Raw genomic sequence first — 20,606 nt, 5'->3', positions numbered from 1 at the left:
TGGCAAGTACAGATCCTGTCTTCAATATAGTAAAGATAAAATATGCACATAAACAACTTGGACAAAAAAGTACAGATACCACAAAAGATATATATATATATATATATATAGATATATAGATATATATATATATATATATGAATGAGTTTATTTTGTATTTGTAATATACAAAATATACATATAATATTTATATTATAAAATATAATGTGCTGCACTATATTTTAATTTGGTAATTAAATACCACACACACACAAAATGTCATGGCAATTAAAAAGAAGAGATGACTTCTAGGTTGGGGATAGTGGGGGGGTGGGAGTTTATAGGTGACTTCATTTCAAAATTGAAACAACTGGTAAGAAGACATTCTACAGCAGATACTACACCTTAAACAATAGAGAGGCTAGAAAACAAATGCAATACACTCACTCTTTCAAAAACATGAAATGACAACACAACCCACGAGGAATCTACAATGTGCAGCACACTGGAAACAGGACACCGAAGAAGAACCAGCACTACCACTGACAGCCTAACAACGGGCTACCCGCTGAGAACTCAGCGTGTGAACCTGGGTACATGGAAGGACAGAGGGAAAATTAAAGTCGGAAAGGTAGGCTGGAATCCTTCACAGAAGATCCTGCACGCCATACCTGAAATTGGCCAACCCTGCAGAAGTTTGGAACCAATTCTCAGAGCCCATTTCTAACAACCTTAAAGCCTCTGCAACCAAGTGAACGGTAGTCCATTGAAAGATGTTTTTGTCCTTCTCTGCCTGATACCATATGTTTGCACTCATAGGTCTAACAGGAGAAACCTAACAGAAAACCATAGGGAGAGGAAGGGAAAGAGAGCTGGGGAGAGTGAGGGGCACAAATCATGAGAGACTACTGAATACTGAAAATGAACCATGGACTGAAGGGGGAGGGGGAGGGAGGGGAGGGGGTGATGGTCATGGTGGGGGGCACTTGCGGGGAGAAGCACTGGGTGTATTATGGAAACCAATTTGAAAATAAACTATTAAAAAACATAAAAGATTTTTTTAATGTGTATTTATTTTTGAGAGAGACAGAGAGAAACACAGAACCTGAAGCAGGCTCCAGGCTCTGAGCTGTCAGCACAGAGTCCTGATAGGGGACTTGAACTCATGGCCTGAGCCACAGTCGGACGCTTAAACAACTGAGCCACCCAGGCGCCCCAAGATTTTTTAATATCGATTAAGTTTATCTGGTCTCATTCCATGCAAAAAGCAAACTATGTATATATTAGGTACCAACACTGGCTCTAATTCTACATCTTAACACCATTCTTCCAATGCTAACACTAGCAGAAAGCTATTCAAAGGCTAGTTTTAAATCTTAAGTAATATAAGTGGCCAAAATACTAGTCACTCTCTATTTTTAAAAATTTTTTTAAATTAACAAATTTAAATTATTTCCAAATTTTAAATTTTTTTACTTAGTAAAAGAGTAACACAGTGGTCTTTTCTAATGATCAATGTCTTCTCCTGTCACCACTGGAATAAGATTTAACTATTCTCTGTGACTCTTTAGCCTGAATACAAGGGTCCAAGTAAATATAAATATTTATAAAGTGAAATGTAAATATTTCAGAAGTCAGAATAAGATCCATCATAGTATTCTTAATAAGAAAACTCTGACCAAAGACTGGGGGGCAGGAGGTAGCGATTAACAATTGATACTGGGGACAAATTTTGCGACCTACTTTTTAAGATGTTCTCTCTGCCACCATATTCAGTAAACCGCAAAACATCATACACTTGTTTTTATCCCTTGAAAAGAATATAGTTGCTTTTTGTGGATGGAAATGAAATGCATTTAGAAGAATCTAAATGGACACTGAGATGTGGGTATAAAGTATCTGCTTATTTTTGAAAACCACAATTGTTTGACATTTGGGGAGAAAAGTTTTGCTTGTTTGTATTCTGTTTTGATGGTTGTTCTTCTGGAAGGGTGGAGGGTGGGCAAAGTGCCACTACTCTGACTGAAAACTGAAAGAGGCAGTTTTGTGCCAAAAGTTCATTGGCAGCTATAATCCTTATTGGAAAAAATATAGTATTAACCCAGTATTAAATTAATGGTGTTGCTAAATAATATACTCTCATTAATTTCAGTAGTTATGCTGGCTGAAACCAAGAAAAATTGGTGTGATTTAAAATTCACAAAGCATTAAGTGGACTCATTTATTCAGTATTTACTGAGCTAAAGATGCTAGGCCATGTGTTGATACAAGTTCAAACACAATACCCAACAGAAATATAAAGACGGGGCACCTGGGTGGCTCAGTTGGTTAAGCATCTAACTTCAGCTCAGGTCATGATCTCACGGTTCGTGGGTTCAAGCCCCACATTGGGCTCTGTGCTGACAGCTCAGAGCCTGCCGCCTGCTTCAGATTCTCTGTCTCTCTCTCTCTTTCCCTCCCCCACTTATGCTCTGTCTCTCTCAAAAATAAAGTAAAACATTAAAAAATTAAAAAAAAAAGAAATATAAAGAAAAATCATAATCATGAACATAGAATGTCTACATACTAACATTCTAAATAACAAACACATCAAATTAAGTGTTACCACAATAAAGCCATATAGTATTATTTCCATGAATAAGCTACATGACCAGTTATAAAGTGCACAGAAATCTGATTTTTAAAATAATGAAAATTATTTGTGTACTTTCCTTTCAAAGGGAAGTAAACAAGACAAGTTTATTGTAATGCCATAATTAAAGATAGGTTACTTTTCACCATCTGTCTTGTCCATTACAGGTAACAGTTTCATACCTGTTCTTCCAATAATTCCTGCCACAGTACATTGATTTCTTGTAACCTATTCCAACGTTCCTCAGTCCAGCGGCACACTGCTGTCCAGCGTTCACCAAGTTTCTATTAAAGGAAGAAAGCATCCCTTGTCAACAGTTATAATGATCCTTAAGGAAATTTATGCCATCCATTGCACTTCACTGCAGAGTAACAACTTATGAAAAATATTTCCATAAAAGCTGCTTTAAAATAATACAGACGAATCCTGTAAGTTTGTAGAGGAGAAAAACTATTTTCCATAGAATTTAACAATTTCACATCAAATAGCTAGAAAGTGGTACAACCAGAACTCTTTCTTACAAATGTTTGTTTATTTTCTAGAAACAGTACAAGGGGGGGAGGGGCAAAAAGGGAGAGGGGGACAGAGAATCCAAATCAGGTTCTCGGTTCTGAGCTGTCCATGCAGAGCCCAACATGAAGCTCAAACCCAGGAACCCTGAGATCATGAGCTGAGCCGAAGTCAGATGCTTGGCTGGCTGAGCCACCCAGGTGCCCCTAGAACTCTATCTTTTAAACTTTTGACTCCAAAATCCTGCCCTTTCCATATCACTGTGGTTTTTATACGTGAATTTGACATTTTTACACATATCTTCAAAGTAGAGCATACATATCTACTTTTTGTGCTTCAAACTTTTCAGGCTATAATTATCTTTTCAAAAAAATCATTGCATCAACCACTTTTTATGTGCCAAGAAAATTTTCACATGTAATACCAAAATTATGAAAAAAAATTAACCTTATAAAAACTTTTATGAGCTCCAATAAAATAAAATAAAATGCCTAATTGATTTCTTCTGTTTATATTATACAAAAATCAGGAACAGAATCTTATATGAGTATTAACACTGTGAAATAAATAAATTTGACTGTTTGAAAATCATTATTCACTTGGGCACCTGGGTGGCCTAGTTAAGCAGCCAACTTCCACTCAGGTCATGATCTCAAAGTTTGTGAGTTCGAGCCCCGTGTCAGACTCTATGCTGACAGCTCAAAGCCTGGATCCTGCTTTGGATTCTATGTCTCTCTCTCTCTCTCTCTCTGACCCTCTCCCACTTGTACTCTGTCTCTCTTTCTCTCTCAAAAATAAATAAACATTTAAAAAATCATTATTCATGATGCGTTTCCCAACAGATTACTTGATTACCACTTTATAATGATTAACAGATGTTACATTTAATTTCTATATTACTTACATGTGCAAATAATTTGTTAATTCATATTATACTATTTCAATATTTAATACCACAGTAAGCTTTGTAGATTGCAAAAAGTAGAGAAGTTACAGCCAAAAGTCAGATCTCCAGTCTTGGCATGAAAATTCAATGCCTACTTAAATCTCAGTGGAATCACATGACCTTGCTGAATTTCAGTTTCCTCACAGTGAAATAGGCAAGACCTGACTGCCTATCTCTCAGGTTACTATAATAACAAAGTACTACTACACCAATAATTCTCAGAACCACTGGCAAACTCTAAGTGTTATAAAAAAAAAAGAATTTCATAGAAGATTATAGTCTGAAAGTGAGTGAAAATCAATTGGCAGCATCATATTGGATAATACAAATATTATTCAAATAAAATACCAGTAACCCTCTTAATAAAGACTTATAAAGATACACTACAACCTCTGTGCTAATGCAGCAATTTGTTGGGGTTCCCAAAATTCTTGTTGAAATTCATGCATTGGTCTACCAAAGAAGCAAGGATATTAAATCCTACATGGCTCAAATCCTCAAATTTCAATATGCACCTAAGTGCAGATCCATGGGTCCAACTCCCAGGGATTTAGGTCTGCGTGGAGCCCCGGAATCTACATTTCAACAAAGTCCTCAAGCAGTTCTGAGCAAGAAGTCTATAAAGTACTTGTTAAGATTGCTTCCCAATCTTGTTTCCATTCTGCACGAGAAGTTGGGGACCCCAAGCAGCCCCGTCCATCCACCCCGAGGGCAGAAGGGAAGGAAAAATACTCAGGTTCTTCTGTAAACCCACAGGTTGTAGGACCCCAGTGGGAAGTACAACTTAAAGGTTAGTCTACTCCGTTTTTTAAAGTTCTTTATTGTTTATTTTTATTTTGAAAGAGAGAGCACAAGTGGGGGTAAGGGCAAAGAGAGAGGGAGGGAGAGAATCCCAAGCAGGCTTCACCCTGCCAGCACAGAGCCCGACTTGGGACTGAATCCCACGGACCATGAGATCATGACCTGAGCCAGAATCAAGAGTTGGATGCTTAACCAGCTGAGTGAGCCACCCAGGCACCCCAAAGGTGAATCTACTCTTCCAAATGAACAGTGAGACAGGACCTGAAGAACAGGGGGGCCATATAAGGGTTTCAGACCACGGGGTCCTTGTGAGTATCCCAATCCAGGGTCCATACCTGTAACTGATCTTCGAGAACAGCCGTGGCGCTCTCACCACTGTTTTCATCAACAATCACCACCATGTGCGTTAGTGAATTTACCTTCACCTGTTCAGCCTCAAGATCATTTTGCAAACGCTACAGGAAAAAAAAGTAAGATACACCATCATTTCTACCCTTCACACATTCACCTCTTTAAAATCCATTCAGCTGTCAGCAGTAATTAAGGACACTTAATGAGGCATCGTGTTTAAATTTCCAATCATTACCCTAAGTGTTCTACTAATGAAACAAGCCCCTTATATACCTTTACATTTCATTATGAACCAAAGCAGGTTGAAAATGCAGTGTCATAACAGATTGCAAATGGGATATCATCACTTTTATTCCAAATTCTGGCAAAAAAAAAAAAAAGGTAGAATAGATGACTTGAATGAATATACTAGAAATTAAGATTAGAACATAGAATTTGTAAGACAAAAAACTGTTACATATACAGAGTCAGAGATCATTTTAGTGCAGCATAATGGACCGTGAGAGATAAACAGAATGCCATGGACAGTCAGAAGCTATTCAGATTAGCTACCCAGGAAACCAATTCAGAATAAACAGACACCTTCCATTCTCCCCTCTTCCATGGCAAGAGCAGGCCAGGTCATAAGATGCCTGGATATAGGTAATTTGTTTAAAAGCTACCAGTAGTGTTGCCAAATGCCTCTTTGAATTGTGTTTAATGTATCCCTACAGTTTTATCAGTTATCTAAATATTCCACTGAAAACTGAAAGTTTTAAAACACTTTGCAGAGAAGTTATTTCACTTGACTTTGGAAAGTTATCTTCTGTGGGATCAAATTAAATTATCCACCAAATACTGATTCCTCATCTAGGGCCTGATATTCTCCTATACCACAGAAGAAACCCAGCTTTCATTAAAGGACTAGGGACAGATAAATCTGAGGGTTTCCTTCTTTTTTTTTTTTAAGTATTTTTTTTAGTTTTGAAATAGAGAAAGGCAGAGCATGAGTGGGGGAGGGGCAGATAGAGAGTGAGACAGAATCTGAAGCATATTCCAGGCTCCGAGCTGTCAGCACAGAGCCCGATGCAGGGCTGGAACCCATGAACTATGAGATCATGACCTGAGCCAAAGTCGGACACTTAACCGACTGAGCCACCCAGGTGCCCCCAGTTTGCTTCTTTACCCACACACGGCATTAATCTCAACACACGAGGGTCCTTAACCACTTACACAGCCAAAACAAAAACCCTTGAAAGCCTTGGGAACACTAAGCACTTTCACACCAGAACAATACATACTCGTATAAAACTGTACCTGCACTTTCATCCCTCGCTGAGAAAAGCACACCCCCATGAACTCCACCCTAGCGGATACTGAAGAGACGAGAACACTGAAGAAGTGTCCCATCCCTGCACTAATGACAGAACCCATCAGCCCCTGAGAACGCTAAGTGCTGTCTTGTCATATTTGATGGGGTCCAAAAGAAATAACAGCCCGATTTACTTTATGATCTTCTAGCAGCTTTTGTAGGGATTGCAAATCATCATTCAGCGGGCAGGTTTCCATTTTCTGAATGCGTTCTTCCGTGAGTGTCAGCCAGGCGGAGAGCTGCTGCAGCTGCTGCTTCTGCAGGTCCATCAGCACGTCGTGCAGCCTGGCCAGGGACAAACACGCGTCATCCCCATTCCTGTTTCCCCTTGCGAAGGCAAACACACGCTCGAAGCACCAAAGAAATGGGGCAAGGGAATGCAGTCTTATCTAACAATTTAAAGTACCATTTAGTCTTTCAATATAGAAACAGGCAAAAAAACAAAACAAAACAAAAAAAAAACCTTGTATTTTCTTCCTAAATGGAGTCCATTAAATGTGGTCAGAGAATGCAAATAACAGCACCCTCTATTCATATCAGAATCATTGTTTCTTCAATCAGGAATTCCTGCTTATTAAATAGGTGGAAATTGCAATGGAATGCAGCTTGCTCCCTAATACACAATACATGAAATAAAATGAACCATGGGGGAAAACGGCCTTAAAAACTGTTACAAGATAGAATTGTCGATAAATACTACATAGTCCCGTCTTCGTCTCGAGTTAATGGTTGGCCGATTTTAATGCTGCAGAGAGATAACTATTTATATGACATGTCTTCTCCTTTTTTGCTAATTTCTGTATTCCAGCTCCTGCCTTCTCATTTGGTGAACATATCGAAGAGGAAACAAAGATCACACACAATTCCAGCAACATTGCAAAAAGAAAAGTGCAAATTTTCAAGGCAAGTTCTGAAATTCCCTTGTCTTCACACACATGCAGGCTTTTTCACTAAGCTAACCTACGCAACGCAGTTGATGGAACAGTGTTAAGTTCTTTGGTTCCACTCACCGGGACTGTCTGTCCATACTGTCCACCCTAAGTGCCTCCCATCTAGCATTCAGGAGGGTCATCTGTTCCTGAATCTCAAATTCCTCTTCATCTGACAGAGTTCCCTGTGTTATCAGCTGATTTCCTGCCTGCAGGACACTCCCCACACTGCTCTGGTGAGCCGTCAGCTCCATCATAAAAGCCTGGAAAGGTAAGTCATTACGATTTGTGAGCTGCTCATTGAAGAAAAAAAAAATCTTAATAAATTGTTAATGTCTAATATTAATGCTGCAGAAAGAAAGTCTCCGCCTAGAGTATAAATAAAGTAGACTTTGATCCAATTGTTTAAGCTCTGAAGGTAGGAAATACGCAGCTGGCCCCAGTAAAAAGGGGTACAGATCAAAGAGGACAATGTTATATCTCATACCAGCTATTTTTAAATAACTGTTGATTATGCTACTGATTGTGAGCATGGAATTATAAGAAAATAGAATAAATAAAACACAGTGCCTACCCAAAAGGAACTGCTTAAGGAATATTACCATTTCTATTATTTTCAAATCAAAATAACAAAAACCTGTCAATTAATACACCCACCTAAGAAACTACTTAATCAAAAAGAAATTTCCACATAATCAAATAATTACCATACAATATAACATATATCCTCAAAAGAGTAGGAAATTTTCATTCTATAAAACTATACAGGAATGGATATGACATTTGCTTAATCATCCAATACATAAAAATAATCACTTTCTAGGGAATATTCAAACCTGAAGATCTGGTGTATTGATTAGCCAGGCTGTGTTTTAACCATCACAATAGAACCTTAGCTTCAGAAGCAAGGAGTCCTACACATGAACTGCTGTCAGTGGCCCCACAGAACATACAAGTCATGAAAAGATTACAATCTGAAATCTAATTCCAATGCACAGTTAACCACCCATCCCAATTTTATCACAAAGCCCTATTTAAATACCACAATTCCTGAAATACATCATGACCTTTCTGTGGAGAAGAATTCAGCAAACAGCAAGTATCAGGGCAGAGCCCCTGAATAAGGTACAGGCACCCAGCAGATACATTCTGCTCATCAGCTACAGATTATTTACTTCGTGGGTAGCAAACTGGTCTTTGACTTCCTCCACATCATCGGAAATGTCCTCCTGCTCCTGGAAAGTATCCTCGGCAGAAAGCAGCCAGGTCAGTACTTCCTCCAAGGCTATCTGATAGCTGTCCAGGTCCATGTCCACCTCGGTGACCGTGCTGGGGGTTTCAGCTCGGGGACTCTCGTGCTCATCCTCCGGCACTGAGCTCTAGGAAAACAACCCCAAGAAATGCCCACAAGCATCATGAAGGTGCTTAACAAAGACACACTGTCATGGAAAATCTTAAGAGAGGTGCCACCGTGACTTAGACACCCATCTCAGGGGCTGGGCGAGCAATGCCATGAACAAGGCAGGAAGCATTTATTAAAAGCATGCTAGGCAGACAAGGAGTCCAAAAGTAAAATATAGTCATGGATTCTGTACGCACAGAGAATCTAATATAGTTGGAGAGAAATAAATAACCCACATGTATCACTTCTGAACAAAAATAAAATGGCTATTAGCAGAGTTATAAATTCCATAGATCCAACAAGAGATGCTATTTGAGTTCAACAAAGGCTAAAATGGGAAAGTTTTACAGAAAATTTGGAACATTTTGGGCCTTGAAGGATGGATGTAATTGAAAGAAAAATAGAAATTGGAACTCTGCTTTGACCCCTAGTTTTACTGAATTACATTTAAAACTGCATTTTAGACACTGAAATACAGCTACACATGCAGGCTGTTGTGCTGATGGTATTTTTTGAGACAGTTGCCCTCAAGTTTACTTGCTGGCCTTTCTTTAAGGACCTGTGGAATAAATTCATCTTAAGTTCTTCCTAAGCAATAGAGGATTTTCTCATATACGTTAGAATTCTTCTTAGAACCAAATGAACTACCTCATTCATTGTTCCTGTTCAGTGCAAAACTTCTTTAAAATTTGTGTATAGCCTGCCTCCACTTTATTACCTCTCACCCACAATCTGTACGTGTTTCAAACATACAAATATAGAAAGAACAAAATATGAAATGCTCACATATTTAGCAACTACAGTTTGTCAATAATCCTGTTCACTCCAATTTGGTTTTGGTCCCCACTGCCCAACCTGAAAAAGTTTTTGTCAATGTCACCAATAACTTCCCATCATCTTTAGAGTGACCATGTAACTAACCAACAAACTAGAACACTTTTGATAGTTATGGTGCGAGGACGACACAAATAAGCCACAACTATTCCAAGCAAACCCAGAGATCTCATCACCCCAAGTTTCTTAGGCTCTCAGTAGCCTCCGATGTGGCTGACTTCTCCCCACTATTTTCAGGCTCTCCTTTCCCTGCTTCAGTAACACCCCATTGTCTTTCCTCCTGGCTAAATAATATTTGTCAACCTCCAACTAATGAATCTCCTCAAAATTAAGTCTTAGGCCCCTTTTTCTTTCCTGTGTACTTTGCTTTAGTGGTCTCATCCATTCCTATGGGAACGGCACTTAATTCCTCCAACTATAAACCTAGGGAGCCTGCTTTGGCTTTTCTCCATCTTTCACCTCCCACATTGAATGTGTAAGCAACCCTTGCCTTTAAAATCTATCCCAATCCTCAAGACCCTTCCATCTGCACAAAAACTGGTATCTGTCCTCAGAGCTACAACTGCCCGCTAACCACTGCCCTCACACTCCCCTCTACGATACACTTCTCACCAGGGGCGGGAGGGCCTGTGGAAAACACAGTCACATCATAAGACTTCCCTGCCTAAAATCTCCCACTACTTTCCCAATGCTCTTAAGAAACATTATAAAATTCCGAACACAGTTTACAAAAATATTGTGACAGCAAGAAACTGTGTGTGTGTGTGCGCACGCATGTGTATGCACGTGGGTGTGGGGGGGAGGGTTGATTTCGATAGTTAATCAGGTAAGACTTCTCTGAAAAGGTCCCATCAAAACAGAAAAGACAGGAAGTTTGGCATGCAAATAGTAAGTAGATGGAGGAGCATCTCATAGACAGGAACCCATATGTACAAAACCTTTGGGAAGGAGAGGGAAAGGTCTACCAGGACCACAAGGCGGTGGCCTAAGATGAATGACAGAGGTAATCTGGGTCCTGTAAACTATAAGAGAAGATGAGCCCTTTAATCAGCATGAAGGCTGGAACAGAAAAAAACACACACCCAAAACATTTTGGCAGAAGAATCAAACAGACCCGGTAAGCCATTTGCAGGAGTTTAAAAAATGAATCAGGGAGCACACGGATGAAACACTGGATAATGAAGACACAGACGGGACCAACAACAGAGAAGGGAAAATGAGTAAGTTCTGGACCTAAAATCCTGAAACTGTGGAGACAAAATAACCCTGGATAAATGGACTAACAAACCTCTATTCTACAGTGAGGATATCTGAGAACAAGGACAGTTAGTGACCAGCCAACAGTCACGTTAGATAGGCACTAGTTTTCACGAGGGATGAGATGGAAGGCATTATTTAACTGCAAATGTTCAGAAGGTATTAAGTGAAACATGAGAGGAGACTTTCAACTGGAAGTTTGATTTATAGAGAAAGGCAAATATTTTTTTGCTGCCCACTTAATAGCTCTGCAGCATGTGTTTGGAGGAAGAGCCAGAAAGGAAGGCTGGCCATCAGTGTTCACTGGAAAGTAGCAGGTGGCACACTCTGTCAGAGAGTAGAGGATTAAAACTTGAGCACATTTTATTTCTTCAATTAACTTATCTCAGCCTCTAAGGCACTAATGAAAGCATGCAAATGAAGGGGCTAGTGTTAATACACTTGCCCTTAATCAACAAGCAAATGGCTTCTGCAGTGCTTACCACGTAATCCTGAGCACTAAAAAGAAATGATTATTTTATCTACATATCATGAAAGTTAAATGAAACTTTCTTGCTTTTTAAGAAAGAATGGCCTTAACTATATGAAGTAAAATATACCATCTTTCTGACAAAAGGAACCCCGATCCCATAAAGAAGTGATTTTAAAACCAAAAGGCAACCTCAGAAGATTATCTGAGCCACTTAGCAGGTGCATCATTAATGAGGGATAATAATTACACTATCAGAGACAAATGCTTCTCAGCATTTTTTTCAGGCAATTATAAAACATTAGGGCTTTTCCTCAGTATCATTTGATTTTCAAAACTACTACAGAGTCCAGGGTTCAGAATTGGACACATCTTTTGCCCTTTCTCCCTCAATAAGTTATTCCATTTTTCTGTAAATCATGATGTTTTCTGAAATGGAAAAATAAAAGGATTGGTACCTACTAGCCAAAGAAACTATAAAATAATAAATGAGTTCTCTGAGGCTCCAAGAATTAAAATAAAGTGTCATGTTGATTGCAAGACCATTGTCATTATATAAGAATTAACCTTTTTTCTTTTTTTTTTTTTTGAAAGAGAGAGAAAGAGGAAGTGAGCAGGACAGGGGCAAAAGGACAAAGAGCAAGAGAGAATCCAAAGCAGACTCCGGGTTCAGTGTGAGCCCAAGACAGGGCTCAATCCCACAATCCTGGTATCATGACCTGAGCCAACATCAAAGAGTCAGATGCTCAACCAACTGAGCCACCTAGGAGCCTCCATCTTTAAAAAAGGAACTTGTTGAATGAGAATGAATGACAACATTTCAGAAGAAATTTAGAAGGATAAGTTAGAATGAGAGCTGCTGCGTACTGAGTGCCTATTAACACCACCATTGGCACTCTGAGTTACCTTTATGAAGAGGGTGGTTTTATCCAGATTCTATAGCTGGAACTGTGGTTGGAAAGGTAAGTAACAAACCCGAAACAAGTAGTAACAGGAATGCATTTTGAGCTTCAAATCCCATGCTTTCTCTCTAAAATGTGTTTCTTATCATTCTGAAATCCATGTGTAGCCCTTGGTTTTGGGGTTGCTAACATGTTGGACCAAATGACTTTTTAAGGTCTCATCCAACTGTTAAAATTCTCATTTTATGAATTAAGAGAACTGAAACAGAATCAGAAACAGAATAAGAAAATACAGATTGATTTAAGACAAGATCATTCAGGAAGAAAAATTCGTAACTTTATATCTCCCCCCAAAAAATACATTTATATCCTGATGCGTAAAAACATTTTAAGCCCTTCAATGAAAAACTCACCTAGTAGCCTATTGTCATCTACTCCTCCTAAATGAAAAAAGGAAATAAAGCTTATGTTTTGATAGCCCTTGTGAGAATATAATGATAAAAATCTCTTCTTCGGTGGCAAAAAAAAAGATTGGTATTTAGTACAAAAAACTAGACTGATATGAGAAAAGGCAACTTCAGCACATGACAACAAAGAAAAAATGAAGAGATGATGGGAAAATGTCGGTTCTTACACATATCATGCAGCTGCGTGTTCCCAGCCTTACTGTGAAATAATGTACGTTCCTTCTCAATAAAATTAACTGAGCTACAGTTCTCTATTGCATGCATATGATATATGATAGCACGCTAACTGATATACTGAACTTCTTATGCCTGTGTAAGCTGAGAAGCCAAGATGTTCTCCATCAAGAAAAAAAATCCTCTGAAAGTATTTTTATCTAGTATGTAAGAGAAAACAAATATGGCAAGTCAAACTTTTTAATAAAAAGTTGACCTGTACCTGTATACTAATTTCCCCTTCTTCGCATTCTTTCTTATATTTCCTTGGGAGTGTCTCTACTTCACGGATGGCGTCTATAGTGACTTGCTGAGGAAGCACCTCAAACAAAGATGTTAAATACATAATTATGGATTTCTTGTCGGGAAGCTGAACAGCAACATCTAAAAGAGGAAGAAAATATGAACCAGCTTAAATGAGATGTCCAAAATATGTGAATTACTCAATATCAGATATAAAATAACTACCCTTAGTGCCATAAACAATACTAGTATATAATGCTTGCCATACCATAGCTCAGTAAACTTCTATTTCATATAATGATATATGAGCCAAAGGCAAAGATGATTCTTTATTTTGTTCAATATCTCATTTCTTAAAAATCTTCCCCACAATGCTCAAAGATAAGTACCATTTAAGATGACACAGACTTTATAGGGGCGCCTGGGTGGCTCACTTGGTTAAGCGTCTGACTTCAGTTCAAATCATGATCTCACAGCTCATGAGTTTAGAGCCCCACATTTGGCTCTGTGCTGACAGCTCATAACCTGGAGGCTGCTTCAGATTCTGTGTCTCACTCTCTCTCTCTCTGCCCCTGCTCATGCTCTTTCTCTCTGTCTCTGTCTCTCTCACCCTCTCTTTCTCTCTCTCAAAAATAAAATAATTAAAAAAAAATTTTAAGATGGCACAGACTTTATTTATAATATGAAAATAAATCTACAACTCAAATCTGCAACATTTGTAACTAAAGTTTTCACATTATATGAAAATACATTTTAATGAAATAAGCCAAATACTGAATTGTTTCTCTAATAATTATATTTTCCTAAATCTTTAAATCTTATGCTGCTAGTATCAAGTAAGTAATCTCCAATGATATAATTACATTGCCTCCCCATGCATCCTACAAATTAAGTATAATAGTAACAATAACCTGGCTCCAATGAAATAGCTTGCACCATACTCAAAAGGAAAAATACACCTCAATTCTCATTATTCTTTCTACACACACACAAATAAAAGCAAAAGCAAGGTTGAAATTAAACAGTGAACAATACCTTCAGGATCTAACAGCCTTTCAATTCCCAAATAAGTCTGAGCCTTGCTGAAGGCATGTTCGAGTCTCTCAATTGGGGACATTTTGACAACTCTCTCCCAGTTGAAGAGATCAGGTCTGAAATTACCATGCAAATAAAACTGAGTAAAGAGGAAATATATTGACATTGGTATTATCTAATACACTTCAGTTTTAGATTATTTCTCTTATGAATTTAAATTAAGAAATTTATGTTTTAGGGCACCTAGGTGGCCTAGTCTGTTAAGCATCTGACTTCAGCTCAGTTCATGATCTCACAGCTTATGAGTTTTAGCCCCACATCCCCACTATAAGTGTGGAGCCTGCTTGGGATTCTTTCTCTCTCCCTCTCGCCCCTCCCCCACCTGCACGTGTGTGTACATTCTTTCACTATCAAAACAAATAAACATTAAAAAATTTTATCTTTTATATCTTAAAGACTTATCATATTACTTTTTCAAGTAATTTATAATATGAAAACAATAGATAAAACACTCTAAATTTCTGTATTGGTCAAATATGCCATTTAAAACTTATGAAGTAACCAATGAAAGATTAGAAATTGTATATGATATTTCCTAAATAGTAAAAAAAAATAAAAAAATTTAAAAAGTCAAGAGGAACCTATAAATATAAGACAGCAAAGAAAAAAGATACAAATAAAGTAAAAGAAATGAAAAGCTTAAAACAAGAGGCAAAAGTGAACCCAACTACATGAATTATTACAATCAATGTTAAGGGACTAAATTCTCCAATTCAAAGACCAAGATTAGCAGAATAGAAAATCCAGCTCTGATCTGCTCACAGGAAATTCCTACAACTAGGCCCTGAGAGAACTTTTCACCATCATCCTCCTCCATACTACCATCGTCTAATATTTCCTTTCTATCTTGATTGTCTTTTAATCCCACAAATTGGACATTATTGTTGCTCTGACATGCCCAAAAGTTTATCATTTTCTTTGCACTCTATCTGTTCTTACATCTTAGACCCACTTAATTTCTGGGATTCACCTCCCCCACTCTCAGACCCAGTTCCTTCTCTGACTTATCTCCTATTCCTCCTCTTACTCATGCCCCTGCACCCACTGACTTCCCACATGCTGGTTACCTCCTCCCCTCTTGCCCAATATGGTTTTCTTAGCATGATTACCATTTCATATTCCATACAACTTACATTTTCATTTAATTGTCTTTCCCCTCTATTTGAACAGAAATCCCAAGAGGACTGGGAGTTTTGCCTGTCTTGTTCTCTGCTATCCATGTGGTATCTAGCACGTAAGGCACTCCACACATACTTGCTGAATCAATTAAGTAATAGCTGGGTAAAAGTTTGGGCTAAACTTCAAGTTCTTAGATAACATTTCTAAACCAACGAGGAACAAAGTCCAACCCTCTTAAACTAATAAAGGAGAAGTGAAATACACTTGGGTGTAGGAGTTCATTAACTAGATAAAAAGCTGCAGCAAGTATTAGTCTCATAGTAAAACATTGAAACCACCACCTTCATTATATCAAACAAAACATTCTGCTCACTATCAACAATTCAAATCAATATTGTATTGAAGGACAAGGTACAAATAAGGAGGGAAGAGAAAAGAAGAGGAGAGAAGAAACTGATGATTCATGGACGGTCTTTTAAAAAAAAAAAACAACAGCTACTAGGGCACCTGGGTGGCTCAGTCATTTAAGTGGCCATCTTCAGCTCAGGTCATGATCTCAAGTTTCATGCTTGAGCCCCACGTCAGGCTCTGTGCTGACAGCTCAGAGACTGGAGCTTGCTTCAGATTCTTTATCACCCTCCCTCTGTGCCCCTCCCCCACTCACGCTCTGTCTCTGTCTCTCAAAAAATGAATAAACATTAAAAATATGTTTAAAAATACACTGAAACATTTTGTAAGATTTGTAAACATTATTGTAAAATTTTAACAAGTTTCCAGATCTAAGATTTAGAAAAGTCAATTACATTTTTTATATATCAGCAAAAACCCTACAGCAAACGGGATTTGAAACATTAAATAATTTACAATAGCAATAAAATATATAATAAATTTTGCCTTTCATATTTAAATCCTTGATGCATCTGGAATTTTCCTTTGGGTGTGGGGAGGTAAGGATCCAATGCACTTATTTCCATATTGGTAACCAGCTGTTCCATATTATTAATCTGCAGCATTAGCTCAGATATATAGCAGAATGGAGCTATTTCTGAGTTCTTTATTCTGGTAGGCTGAACTTGAAACTGCCACTCTTATATGTCAAAACAGTCAAATGTTGGCAATTTCGCATGGTTCAGCCTATTATTATATTTGTGTATTTATTTATAGATTACATATATGTGTTTATATATATAGTCAATAAATATAGCTTCATAACTAGTTTTATTTCTGTTTGGGAAGTACTTCAGCCTGGTTCTTCTTCAGGAGTATACTGACTCTTCTTGGGCCTTTGGTCTCTCATGTAATTACAAGTTTAATGAAAAAAATCAGTTGTCTATATTTAATTGAGACTGCATCAAATGTATAGTTTCCCTTTTAGAATGAGAATGAAAATGTTAACACAATTCATTGTATATATTACTGGTTAGTGCTGAATGAGTGGGACTGAACTATGTGAATTACTTTACATTTTTTAAACTTATAAATATGTAGAAGAAATCGCGGACATAGAACTGTGGCATTTAAGTCCTATGGAAATAAGACTTGATAGGTATTTTCTTCCATGTTTCTTTCCTTCATATTTTGACGTGTGCAGAGAGGAGAGTGGGGTCATGAGGAAAGAGCTTTAAGGAGGAATAGGAAGGGAGAGACAGAGAGGAGATACAAATTTATAAGGCCCACGTCTTGTCGGGTCACATCTCACTTATGTCGGTGGAGCACGGCATTAAAGGCGAGTCCATCTGTCCAGCTGGTAGTGAAATTGAGGACGTTGACCTGGCTGTATGGCCGCGTGGACTGGCGCACCCAGCTCAACAGGATCTTCTCACTGTTCGTCTGCTGCAGGTCTGACATGACATCTTTCATGACATCTTTTACCTGTTCAAAAAAACCATGCCTGCCTATAACTTGAAATAGTTGCTGGAATCAAGTCCTTGAGTAGGAATATTACATTAATTAACCATTATGGATCAAGTAATTGGTATTCATTTTATCTCAAAATTTTCCTTTAAACACTGGGAAGGTAAAAATGTTTTTAACAGTAATTATTTTATGGAACTAGGATTTAGAGATGATTTTTACCTCGCCTTTATACATTATGGTATTTTCTATATCTTAGCAACACGTATATTAGGTTTGGTTATAGTGAACATTACTTTCATAGCCACAAAGTAATTTTTTAATGCTATACATTTAACAAATACCTTTTAATAAGAATAAGCAATTTTTATTTTCTACAAAAATGAGAGAGGAGGAACTTTTGATGAATTTCAAAATCAAAGGATGAAGTACATTTTATGATGGTAAAAACAATTATAATCTAGAACTGATATTTTCTTCTAAATTAGTACACATATTATAAGGAAGTGCTCAAGAATGATGTAGACCTACGAAAAAGACTCAAAACTCAACTTAAGGGAGCATGCAAAATAAATAATGATAGTGCAAGATTATTAATCTATCAAACAAGTACAAAACTATGAGTGGACACTGATATATAAATAAATGGATGAGTGAATAGATTACCTAAACAAGTGGCAAGAGGAAACTCTTCCATGTCCAAGTAGAAGGACAACGAATAAATGTCGAAGGAACATTTGAACATTTAAAATTAGAAAATCACTATTTGCCAAGCATCACAATAATAACTGATCAGGTAAGAACTGCAAATGGATATTAAAACTAACGGGAAAAAAAGTTTGATAAGTAGCTGAGTATTTACACAGCCTCAAAGTATATCCCCACAGGCTACTTTTTAATAACAAAGGGACGTCACATTACAGGGGAGGCACCTTAACCCAAACAATGAAAGTTGACACTGCCAGAAAAAAAAAAAAAAACTAATGGAAAGGACATGTTTCCTGATACTAAGAACTCAACATCACTTTGGTGGCATCCTGTGCTGAAAAAGGAATAACCTGAATTTTTTCAGGAGAAAATACCAGCCAAACCCACGAGGACGGACATTCTACAAAATAAATGTCCAGTACTTTTCAAAAAGGTCAATATCATGAAATACAAAGAAAGACTCAAAAACTACTCCAGATAAAAGAGGACTAAGGAGATGTGAAAAAATGCATGTAACGCATGATCTTGTATTTTTTTTCTTTTATAAAGGATATTATTAGGGCAATAGACAAAATCTCCAAAGGATGTGTAGATACAAAATCATATCGTTTTGATATCATTTTCCTGATTTTAATAATTACATATTATTTTTAGTGTATATTATAATTATGCTTAACAATGCTAGTACTATCCTGCATAGAGCACAGTTTATATTATGATATTAACATATCTAGATATTCTAGTTACATAAGAGAATTCCTTACTTTTAGGAAAAAGGTTTGTTTTCACAAAATATTCAAGTGTTTAGGCAAAGAGAAAGACAGAGAGAGACAACTGTCAGCATTTGGGGAACGTGATGGAAGATACCCAGGAGTTCTTTCAGCTATTTTTGCAACCTTTTTATAAACCTGAAATTATGTCAACTTTTTAAATTTAATATTTAAAGAAAGAAACTTTTTTCTATGTCAGGAAAATAGGGCTATTTGTCAGACCCTTTCATTCCAAATGCTAAGACTTGAATTGAATCCCCACCCCAAAATTCTTGCAATCCCAACCCTCACTAGCTGGTAATGAGAATGTATTTGGAAATGGGACTCTACAGGGCTGATTAAGGTAAAATGGGATCTTCCAATCTGACTGGAAGAAGAGGAGATCAGGACAAAGACACACCCAAGGAGGGAACACCATGAGGACACAGGAAGGGCGTGGTGACCCACAAGCCAAACAGAGACGCCTCAAAGGAAACCAACCGCACTAACGAATTGATCTCAGATCTCTAGTCTGCAGAACTGTGAGAAAATATATTTCTGGTGTTGAGGCCGCACAGTCTGTGGTGCTCTGTGATGGCGGCCTTAAGCAGCTAACACACAAAAGACACACCTTCCATTTCCACTAGAAAGGGATTGAAAAGTGTCCCACCTGCCAGTGCAAAATGATGCTCCAGAGCAATCCCAAAGTCAGCTTGTGGTTTCCATCGACAATGTCCGTCCCTCCTATATTCACCAAATCCACCTAGTACAGTAAGAATGAGAATAATAATAATAATAATAACCTTTAGGACACTTCCGCCACCGAAACCAAGGTTTTTGTCTTAGCACCTTTGGACAGCAACAGAAGTGACTGACAAGAGAAATTTCACTCTAGAGAATCAGGTAAACCTAAATCTCAAAAACATATTATTTCTGCAATAGATCAATCAAATCATCAGAAAAAGGGCAACTGTCCCCTCGCTCACAGGAAAGGTGCAATACTTCTGGTAAGGAAAATGTTTCCAACCAATTGGACAATAAATTATATTTAAAAAAGGGAAAGAAAAATGTTTCCAAAATCAGTTGGTGACAATGCCCAGAGCAGGTGGCGAGTACGACAATAAATAATCCCGGCAGCACCAGGAACCCCGACAGTCACAGGGCACGCTTACGTTGTTCTGATGTAAAACCTGCAGCACTCTATTCACGTTGTTCAAAGCATGCACCCTCGTGGAGCCACGTTCCTTCGGCTAGAAAACAAAACATGGAATCAGGTAAGACGGCCTCAACACTGCCAACAAACACGGACACTGAGACGCACAGAGAACAGCTCAGCACACAGAGCCCCTCCGTGCTAGGAGCTCCGGCTGGCTTCTCAGGCCACTGTGGAGGGTAGTGCTGACAGCACACATGTTACCCCACTTACATCCTGAGACAGTAATTCGGTCCCTTGCCTCAACACTGGCATTCTAGAACTACCAAGCTTATATCCGACCCCACCCCCAAAGATGATGACTCAATGAATCTGGGATGTGGTATGGGTTTGGAATTTCTAATATATTCCCCTGGTGATTCTACTGGGAGACGAGTTTGGGAACCAATAGTCCAGGGAGAAAGCTTCTTTTATCAAAACTGGGCTCAGGGCGCCTGGGTGGTTCACTCAGTTAAGCGTCCAACCTCAGCTCAGGTCATGATTTCAGGATTTGTGGGTTCAAGCCCTGCATCAGGCTCTGTGCTGACAGCTCAGAGCCTGGAGCCTGCTTCAGATTCTGTGTCTCCCTCTGTCTCTGCCTCT

The 20,606-nt window shown here is 38.1% G+C and overlaps 1 protein-coding gene across 1 annotated transcript in view; it reads right to left on the bottom strand.

Moving 5' to 3' along the window:
* Positions 1-20,606, bottom strand: part of UTRN (utrophin) — a 507,319-nt gene that overhangs the window by 361,951 nt on the left and 124,762 nt on the right. Inside the window, exons 5-14 of the mRNA XM_029943246.1 lie at positions 19,984-20,061; positions 19,482-19,574; positions 17,200-17,372; positions 14,322-14,437; positions 13,267-13,427; positions 8,675-8,878; positions 7,581-7,762; positions 6,705-6,855; positions 5,204-5,323; positions 2,794-2,895 (exon numbers count right to left, since the gene is read on the bottom strand). Of these exons, the coding sequence (XP_029799106.1) occupies positions 2,794-2,895; positions 5,204-5,323; positions 6,705-6,855; positions 7,581-7,762; positions 8,675-8,878; positions 13,267-13,427; positions 14,322-14,437; positions 17,200-17,372; positions 19,482-19,574; positions 19,984-20,061 (1,380 nt within the window). The remainder of the gene's footprint in view (positions 1-2,793; positions 2,896-5,203; positions 5,324-6,704; positions 6,856-7,580; positions 7,763-8,674; positions 8,879-13,266; positions 13,428-14,321; positions 14,438-17,199; positions 17,373-19,481; positions 19,575-19,983; positions 20,062-20,606) is intronic.

This window comes from Suricata suricatta, chromosome 7 (genome assembly GCF_006229205.1).
Source record: "Suricata suricatta isolate VVHF042 chromosome 7, meerkat_22Aug2017_6uvM2_HiC, whole genome shotgun sequence".
NCBI classification, from domain to species: Eukaryota; Metazoa; Chordata; class Mammalia; order Carnivora; family Herpestidae; genus Suricata; species Suricata suricatta.
The sequence above is the reverse complement of the archived record's forward strand: the minus strand, read 5'-3'. Positions and strand labels throughout refer to the sequence as shown.